The 10435-nt window shown below is 39.3% G+C and overlaps 1 protein-coding gene across 1 annotated transcript; it reads left to right on the top strand.

Annotated features, from left to right (window-relative positions):
* Positions 1–746: 746 nt before the first annotated feature.
* Positions 747–8361, top strand: LOC103132896 (high-affinity choline transporter 1-like). The gene is made up of 4 exons (XM_007544667.2): positions 747–1059; positions 6423–6633; positions 6753–6866; positions 7653–8361. Exons 2-4 carry the CDS (start codon positions 6450–6452, stop codon positions 7997–7999), a joined length of 645 nt encoding a protein of 214 aa, XP_007544729.1. The 5' UTR covers positions 747–1059; positions 6423–6449; the 3' UTR covers positions 8000–8361.
* Positions 8362–10435: the final 2074 nt, after the last annotated feature.

Here is a 10435-nt window from a genome sequence, read left to right as displayed (position 1 = left end):
TTGGTTATTATAGCTCAGTATTTACTATGAAATATCCACACAAGTGAATTGTTTTTTTTTTTTTTTGTTTTTTTGCTTGTTGCGTTTTAATCAGCGCTTTGAAGCAAACCACAGAACAGCACATTCAATGTTGTTTTGTTCAAGAGAGAAGAGACCAAACAGAGATATCTGGCACCTGTTTTCCACAGCAAACGTCCCTAAAGGTCTTTCAGCACTTAAGCAGGTTGAGCCTGTAACATGTTGAAGATCCTGGTAGATGGAGTGAAGCAATCATTCATTCCTAATTTCTAAACTCATTGCCAGACCTGGTTTTACAGCATGTGACAACATGTTTGAGAGTGCTGCACATGCCAAACACAAAGTAGGTGATCAATTGGCATACAGAGAGTCACTGACGCATTTCTAGAATACGTGGAATAAAGTAGAAGAAGGGTGTGTGTTTACTGACAGCAAAGAAAAGGCAGGTTTTAACAAAATAAAAAAAATAAGCAAGCCATACTACAGCAGGAGAGTTAATTGAGTCGATCACGAGTAGCTGAAGTCATGTTTTGAACTCAATGCCATCCTGAACAATCTATCAGAACAGGAGGGGCTTTCGCTGCAATTTGAGGCAAGCGCACTGGCTGCAGCACCAACGTACCAATCAGGTGGTTGTGTGTCGGCTTCTGTTTCTTTTGTATACCTCCGTGCCCTCCCTCCCCGTCAGCTTTAAAACCAGTGGAGATCTGAGTGTTGATTCCAGAGCCTTCCATCCTCGCTAATTGACGCTGTCTTATTAGCTTTGAACTTCAAGTCTCCTACGTTTTCCAGACTGTAGAGCAATTTATTAAAAAAAAAAAAAAAAAAAAAACCTCTTGTGTTAGGCCTTATTACATCAGACTGATTTGTGTTTGCATTGGGGTCTCTCCCTCAAACACCTGGCAGTTTGTGTCTCTCCTGAACACCGAGGATGAGTGTTGAATGAATCCTTCCTTCCCTGGACTGAAATGATCACCTTGTGAGGAAAAAAAAACACACCTCTGTCCCTCTTCACATCATCACTGACACGTTCTGTTCCCTGTAAGTATGTATTCACTGAAAATGCTCACCCCTGTACTTCTTGATTATTTCTTCTTTCCCAAATTGCTGCATATGTTCCACGTTTCCTTGTTTTTGATTGGTGTCCATGATAAGTGCAGGGCACAGACTGTTTGCGTGTCACGTTTCCTAGAACTCTGCCAGCTTGGGGTATGCTAAGTGCAAGGGCTTGCCTGTCCTAGGAATAGCTCTGAGGTGGAGTGGAGCCAAAAGTACTTTTGCCAGAAATACTTGACCAGAGCTTTCTAGCTCTCTATGTCTTCTCTGTTCGTGGTTTTAATAAAGTGTGCTTTGTGGAAGCTGAGATTAGATGCGTTCTGCTCTGTATGCATGTTCAATGTTGACTTCTTATTCAGTTAAAATGCAGGTATTGCTTTAAATAAGTAGTTTGTTCAATTCTTTGACTGTAATAGGGAAATTTAAAAAAAAAACTGGCACAACCAGCACTTTGAAAATATCCAAAACTTTCAATAAGAGCAAAATGTCAGCTTACGACCGGATGTATTCCTGTTTTTTTTTTTTGTATTTCCACCCATGCAGTTGTAGGCACCCATTTTCTCATTTTCATTTTTTGTCCTTTTTTTTAACATTGTGATTGTGCACGCTACCTTCCTCTTCTCGATGAAAAGTCAAATCCATTTCCCTTAAGCCATCCCACTTCTGACTCACCCACATTTCATACTCAATGTGTGGCTTCCAGTTAGCGTTAGCGAAGCAGGCAGATAATTAGCTTGACTGTCGAGAAGTTAAAGTGTGAACTTAACTGATGCTCTCAGTCTGTGCATCTCAATGCTGCTGAGAGGGAGAAAAGGCAGGAGGTACACCAAAGTGGCATCTTGGATGGAAAATACTGAAAGGGAGTNTATCTTGCCTTTTGACTAGTGACTTCTTCCTCTATGAGTGACTGTTTCACTTATGTTGGTAACCATCTCATTTCACTCTTAATAAAAAAATAAGTAATAAAAATTCTCTCTTCTGTTTTTCTATATTTAGCAAATAGAAATAATTTTGTTGATTTTGTCTGACCTTAAAAATAAAAGGGTTAGTGAGATTTAGTATCAGATAGTGACAAACAGGTTTTTCCTGAAAATATATAACAGTTCTGACGCTTTCAAAAACAATATTTTTTTTTTTAATTTTGTAAACACAAATAAGCCCCAAAGTAGATTGGAGTGTTTGGAATAATTCACTTCTAAGCTTAAACTGAATGTTTTCTTTGTTGAATGTTTTTAATGTCTGGGAAAATCCAAATAAATGAACATGATCAATTACTGCAGAGTAATAGTGACTTACAATGTTACTGCTGTACCGTATTGTGCTGCATGTTTGCCTTGACTGGATGAATGAATACAAACACACAGAGCGCTTACATATTTATTCTTACGAGTTAACTTTTTAGTGAAAAATGTTTTAAATCGTCTGATATGCTATCTCCACATACTTCCGATGTTTATCTTGTAATGTTTAGGATTCACATAATTCTCTGTGATGTTGTATGCGACTGTGTGTGATAATGTGTCTAATATGCATCTAATGAGTTTATGCGCTCTGTGAAAAATGTGAAAACTGAACATGTTTGAGTGCATCCATCCATCCATCCATCCATCCATCCATCCATCCATCCATCCATCCATCCATTGTCTATACCCGCTGACCCTTGCAGGGTCACTGGGGGGGGGGACTGGTGTCCCAGCAGTCATTGGGTGAGTGGGAGGGTACGGCCTGGACATGTAAGACTCACAAAGAGAGCTTTAATCAGAGAAGCTGCCAAGAGGTTCATAGTAAAACTCAGGGGTATATGAGGTTTAAATAAAGAGAGTGCAATGCATATTAATATGCATGCATGACACCAAACATGATTATTTTTAATTCTAACAATGTTTGTAAGCATATTCGTAAAGCGCAAGCTATAACCAGTGCTTGAGCCCCTTTATGTTTCTATTCACAAAGCTACTGACAGGTAAGCAGTTAATTTTGTCCACAGAGATATATAATATCTGATAGGTTTTAATCAAACCTTGTGTTGTTTTTGGAAATGTTACGCATAGATTCCTGACCTACAACTAGCATATGCACATAGTCACAGAAACACTTGTCATTTTAAAGTGTGCAGAGCAAAATGACCCACCGGAGCATTGCAGGATAATATTAAATGAACTTCTGGTTTGCTGGTGAGAATGTGCATGTGTGTGTGTGTGTGTGTGTGTGTGTGTGTGTGTGTGATGGCTCGGTTGCTCAATGTTTTAAACACACTTTTGTGGCCCGTGATATGTCGGCACGGTATTAGCACTCAGAGTCATATTTCTGCTGGAGAAAAGAACTAAAGCAGAGTGTGTGTTGTGTGCATCTCCCACATGTGAGAGGTTTATAAGTGGGACAAGGAACTGAACAACATCAGGGGGTCCATCTCCGATGCAGTACTTTAAGTCTTTGAATCTTTCACCTTTCCTCCTCCTACATTTAGCACATAGGAGTAACATCACAGGTTTGAAGTGTAGTTGTATATCTGGTAAACAGACCTCCCAGAAACTATTTGCGATGCAGTGACTGTGTTACATCATGTCCCATCACATTAGAAAAACTCTAAAACCTGGGTTGATCTGGATGCTTATGCAGATGTAGCCCGGGAAAAATACTTAGCCTCACAGGAAAACAATAACTGGGGTTCTTAATGTGCAGTGTATTTTATTTTTAGTTGAGACAGATTAAACAAAGCTGTCTTGTTTCTTACTTTTGTTCAACAATCAGTAGTTACCTACTGTTTGGTAGCAAACAGTAGGTAACTACTGATGAAATGCGGCAGATCTCCAAAATAACAGAGAAAAAGCACAAAAAGAAAATTCAATAAAAGAAAAGAAATCGAAATATGGCAGTGGCCTCTGACTGCACAAATACAATACTGAGAGCTGCATTACACCTCACTGATTTAGAACGAATGGAGTTGTGATACGACTTATTTTATCATCACTTACATTTAACGTCTCAGTTCACTCTTAATGCTGGAGCACACCGATGATCGGACATCTTATTGTCACACGCACAAAATGGCCGCCCTGCACCGCACATACAGGCTCCCTAAACCATCCGTTTCATCTTACTAAAATACTGACTGCTTATCACATAAATGAACGTACCAACATATTTCAACAAGTGACGTATATATTTACCGATTTTCTGCCAAAACTATCTCCCGCAGATATAACACGTACAGTTCACATCCAAGTTCAGCATGTAGCATAGCAACACAAGAAGAAAATAAGGTGTATTTCCTTCCCCGTGTTGAGAAACAGTAATCATTTTTGAAACACTGCTCTCTGGTGGTCAAAATGTGCAGCAGCCGAGACCAACTACCTGAACATATTTAAATGTGAAAAAACAAACAAATAGGAAATAAAATTACATAACTGAACCATAATCACTCAATAGCATTGCTACCGTAAGATAAAAGAAAACCAAAGCTTTGAAACCATACAATTATTCAACCAAAATTTACTAACCAGCTACGCAGACATAACTAGGTCAAGTCTAGAATTAGTTCATATATTTCAGGTTGCACAGATGCAATTTATTTTAACACTTCAGGTCAACTTATATTCGTGGAAACATTCCAGTTAAGCCAACCTATTGGATGCAGCCCTGGTGCATCCAACAGGTAAAAAAAAAAAAAAGAAAGCTGCAGATGTGACTAAAATATAAATTATAATATCCAGCTGGAATTAGATTAATTTACAAACAGGTGCGCTTTATTTACTCCAGAGTAAAAGTGGCGAAATGCAAAGACAGGCCACACTTTTAAGATTTTTTTTTAACGCTTTGAAAAGCATGTATCCTCAAGAGGTGACAAAGTTCAAACGGTAAGAAAATCTTTGTTTGTAGCACTGTCTCGCTATGGCACTTCTGGACAGCTTTGATTGCAGTGAGGATGTAGAGCCTGAACCAAAGCAGTATGATGAGTCAAAGCCGAGCCAATGGGGAAGACAGAAAGTCGAGAGAGAGAGAAAGAGTGGTGGGGGTAAACAGCAGGCGAGAGGCAGAGGTGAGACCTCTGCAGGGTGGTGAGTGGCGATAGATGGTGCAGATTTTATACTTCTCTGTTTAAGGGTTTTGTTGTGGTGTGGCTGCAGGCTGCTGCACGGGGGACCATGGCAATTTGGGAGAAGAGACGGTGAAGGTAGTGATGCTTTGCTTGCCTTGAGTAACAAGATGTATTTTATTTATGCATTTGTTGTTTGTTTGTTTNGGCTCATCAAGTGGCATCTTCTTGCATGGAAGAATGCAAGCTGTCTTCATGCTGCAGATGCCCAGAAATTGTCATTACAAAAAAAGGCTCATCTAAGTACTGATTAGACTTATCTAAATAATTAGTTTTTTTAAAAAAATGAAAAAATACCATTGGGAAATTAAGAAAAACATGATTTAAACATAAGGGTTAAATATTAACTTCACATTCCAAATATGGGGGAAATTCAGCTTGTATTGAATCCAGACTTGCAACATTCAAACACACTTTTTTGTTTTTAATCTGTGTGCTGTTGAAAACAAAGTAGATACACAAACCATATTATGGAGATGTGCCTGTGGATGATCTAGTCCTTGCATTACAAGAGCAGAGTAAATATAACATACACACCAATACAATTTAGGTCACTGCTAAATGTCTTGCATATAACAATTATTCAAGGAAGGTTTACCAAAATAGCCTTGACTGTGAAAGTCGCAGCTACCTGATCAATGTGAAAAGACGAACATTTTACAAAATTCACTCTGGTCAACTTTTACATTCCCCATAGATCAAATCTGCATTTTTCCATTTGTTGTACCTGCAGTTTACTGTATTACCTGTGTAGCTGCACCTGAATACTGCTTGTTGGTCATTAGTATGAACAATTATTGACTATTGCAGAGAAAAAGTTTTGGTTTTTAACAGAACAATCTTTTTCGTTGTAATTGTTCATATACTGTAGGTAGGTTTCACTCTATGGGGGTTTGGCTGAAATTTAGCTAACTGAAGTCGTTGGATGTTTGTGGCATAAAGTTTAGCAATTTGTATTTTAGAAAATAATCTCAAGATAAAACCTTTCATTTGTAGCTTGAGTTTTCTTGGATTTGTTTATGTCCCAAACACTTTCCTCCTATTTATTCCTTCTGTATACATGCAAATTAAACTGCTTATACGTGACTTTGAGCTGCTTTTAGTATGAATGGTGCTTTATAAATACAACTGATTGAAGAAATCATTTTTTTTCTGTAAATGAAGCTTTTAATTATTGCTTGCAAGTCACTGAAATATGTTTCAGTGACTGTGCTGCTTCTTCTTCGTCTTCTTCAATTGTGTCTTTTAACAGGTTAAACGCACAAAAGCTAAGCTCAAGATGGCTCTCAACGTCCCCGGTCTAGTGGTGATGGCGGTGTTCTACGTCGTGATTTTGGGCACAGGCATCTGGGCGTCCATGCGCTCCAAGAGGGTAGAGAAAAGAAGCACAGGAGACGGCATGGAGATGACGCTTCTGGCTGGACGCAAAATTAATTTGCTTGTTGGGATTTTCACTCTCACTGGTAAAGACAAACACACCGTCTTCACTCGGGAACACCCATGACTTGATGACACAAGTGTTGTTGAAAAGCTTGTTGTCAAGCGCACGTCCCTGAGATATCTTATCCGTTTCTCTCTCCAGCTACATGGGTGGGAGGAGGTTTCATTCTGGGTATCGCTGAGGCAACATACAACCCAACACTCGGTGCGGTTTGGGCGCTCATGCCCGTTCCTTATGTCTTGACCTTCTTCTTAGGTGAGTGAAGTTTGCAGACGGCTCATAATGTTGCAACACCATGGTGGGAGAAGCAGTAAGAAATGAGAAACCCTTGGTGCTTGCTATTTGCTTAGCAACAACACTGTGACAAGCACACATTTTATGGTTACTATTCTTATCATGGGAACAAAATCAACACGGCTCCTTGCTTCATTACCTTCTTTGTAAAATGAACTTCATTGACATGACAAGTGCGGCTCTCCCTCACCCAACGGCAATCTGACTCTGCATCATTAAATGCGCCACTCGTGGTAAAAATAGATCTATGAGCAATCAAAAGAAAGAAAAAAAAAAACAGGTGCAATGAAATGAGTTCAGCCAAGAGGTTTGAAAGATTACCTCTGAATGAGCCAAGTCAACAAACTAATCGGTTTGTTAAATGTTGACAGCCGCTGAAATAGCCGACGCTGTCCTGCTGTCAGAGTAGCCTGTGGGATGTTAGTGGAGGATGAATTGGAAACCCCAGTCTCTGAGCAGGAAGTATAACATTCCCTGTTCTGCGGCGGTCTATTGTTGACCAGAAGGACGCCTGATCTCAGCTCAAGGTGTCTCAGTGTGTTATCAGGAGGGAACACTTGTTTGTGCAATTGTTCACCCTCACACACACACGCACACACACACACAAACACACACACGTCCGTTCACTCTTTTGCTCACCACTCCGGGTTTTTACATGGCAGAAACATGACCTTGTCCCAACATTAATTACTCGATCGCTTCCCACAAACAGAATAACAACTTGCGCTGCTGCTTTTCCCTCTGCAGGTGGCTTCTTCTTTGCCAGGCCTATGAGAGAGAACAAGTACATGACAATGATGGATCCTTTCCAACAGAAATATGGGAACGTCCTGAGCAGTGCACTGATCTTTCCTGCGCTGGTGGCCGATGTGCTGTGGGTGGCACGCACGCTTGTCAGCCTGGGTATGTTACCTCATGCTGTTAAAAATGTTGGACACTGTTATGGGTGCTGTAACATACCTGTAGGATCACGTGGGCACCAAAACGTCAGGGTACATGATGTCCATAAACAGGAGAGTAGAAAAACAGCTGGGCGGTGCCATGTCAGTTCAGACAGTTTTCTGACAAACAGAGCAATAAAAAGAAGCCAATAAATACATTTTAAGCTTGTATCCAAAACCAGCACATTTTGGGAGTCAGTTTTTTGTAAGACAATGAAAGTAATTTTTATATGTTGGGTTTTGATTTAGTATTATGCTTTCTCTCAACATTGTTTTTACAATGTATAAGGGCTTTCATTATCCTCAAACTCTGTCTCCCTACAAGACACTATGCTTTGAGATACGAGGAAGAAAAAGTGTTTTGTTTCTGTACATTTCACGCAGTTGGTGAAGTAATAATTTATTCCTAAAATGTCAGTTTAGATGTTTGAGAAGTAAATTTTGCATCTTGAAAAGATTGCATGTATTACATACAGTTGAAACCAGATATTTATGCACACATAAAAAAAACATTAAAAAAAACACACGGAATGTTTTTTTTTTCCCCCCCTCTTTATCTGACATTGTGTCAAACATTTACTTTTTTTTTTAGGAACATTTACTTTTTCAGAACTGGTTTAATGCAGTCTGGTTTATAGGCTGCCTTTAAAGCTCTTCTCAGGAAGAGTCTTCTGGACTGAGGTGAGTCCAAAAGTGATACCCAAAGCTAAAAACATCGACTCTGCTGTCCTTAAGTTACCAACCTGAAGGTATTGACTGTTTGGAGACTCATTTGTGGCCAACATAAAAACACTGACTGATGCTTTGAGAGGCTGTGATCCTCATCACAGCCAAATACGTTTTCTACATGTCTCTACAAAATAACTGTCTTTGTGCCTGACTGCTTTTGCCAATTTTAATCACTTTTATCTTGCCTTTTGACTAGTGACTTCTTCCTCTATGAGTGACTGTTTCACTTATGTTGGTAACCATCTCATTTCACTCTTAATAAAAAAATAAGTGATAAAAATTCTCTCTTCTGTTTTTCTATATTTAGCAAATAGAAATAATTTTGTTGATTTTATCTGACCTTAAAAACAAAACGGTTAGTGAGATTTAGTATCAGATAGTGACAAACAGGTTTTTCCTGAAAATATATAACAGTTCTGACGCTTTCAAAAACAATATTTTTTTTTTTAATTTTGTAAACACAAATAAGCCCCAAAGTAGATTGGAGTGTTTGGAATAATTCACTTCTAAGCTTAAACTGAATGTTTTCTTTGTTGAATGTTTTTAATGTCTGGGAAAATCCAAATAAATGAACATGATCAATTACTGCAGAGTAATAGTGACTTACAATGTTACTGCTGTACCATATTGTGCTGCATGTTTGCCTTGACTGGATGAATGAATACAAACACACAGAGTGCTTACATATTTATTCTTACGAGTTAACTTTTTAGTGAAAAATGTTTTAAATCGTCTGATATGCTATCTCCACATACTTCCGATGTTTATCTTGTAATGTTTAGGATTCACATAATTCTCTGTGATGTTGTATGCGACTGTGTGTGATAATGTGTCTAATATGCATCTAATGAGTTTATGCGCTCTGTGAAAAATGTGAAAACTGAACATGTTTGAGTGCATCCATCCATCCATCCATCCATCCATCCATCCATCCATCCATCCATCCATCCATTGTCTATACCCGCTGACCCTTGCAGGGTCACTGGGGGGGGGGACTGGTGTCCCAGCAGTCATTGGGTGAGTGGGAGGGTACGGCCTGGACATGTAAGACTCACAAAGAGAGCTTTAATCAGAGAAGCTGCCAAGAGGTTCATAGTAAAACTCAGGGGTATATGAGTTTTAAATAAAGAGAGTGCAATGCATATTATTATGCATGCATGACACCAAACATGATTATTTTTAATTCTAACAATGTTTGTAAGCATATTCGTAAAGCGCAAGCTATAACCAGTGCTTGAGCCCCTTTATGTTTCCATTCACAAAACTACTGACAGGTAAGCAGTTAATTTTGTCCACAGAGATATATAATATCTGATAGGTTTTAATCAAACCTTGTGTTGTTTTTGGAAATGTTACGCATAGATTCCTGACCTACAACTAGCATATGCACATAGTCACAGAAACACTTGTCATTTTAAAGTGTGCAGAGCAAAATGACCCACCGGAGCATTGCAGGATAATATTAAATGAACTTCTGGTTTGCTGGTGAGAATGTGCATGTGTGTGTGTGTGTGTGTGTGTGTGTGTGTGTGTGTGATGGCTCGGTTGCTCAATGTTTTAAACACACTTTTGTGGCCCGTGATATGTCGGCACGGTATTAGCACTCAGAGTCATATTTCTGCTGGAGAAAAGAACTAAAGCAGAGTGTGTGTTGTGTGCATCTCCCACATGTGAGAGGTTTATAAGTGGGACAAGGAACTGAACAACATCAGGGGGTCCATCTCCGATGCAGTACTTTAAGTCTTTGAATCTTCCACCTTTCCTCCTCCTACATTTAGCTGACAGGGGTGTCAACTCCAGTCCTCAAGGGCCGCTGTCCTGCAGTGTTTAGATGTGCCACAGGTAAAAAACAGTGGAATG

The sequence above is a fragment of the Poecilia formosa genome, unplaced genomic scaffold (genome assembly GCF_000485575.1).
Source record: "Poecilia formosa unplaced genomic scaffold, Poecilia_formosa-5.1.2 Scaffold11, whole genome shotgun sequence".
Taxonomy (NCBI): domain Eukaryota; kingdom Metazoa; phylum Chordata; class Actinopteri; order Cyprinodontiformes; family Poeciliidae; genus Poecilia; species Poecilia formosa.
This window is presented reverse-complemented; position numbering and strand designations above follow the sequence as displayed.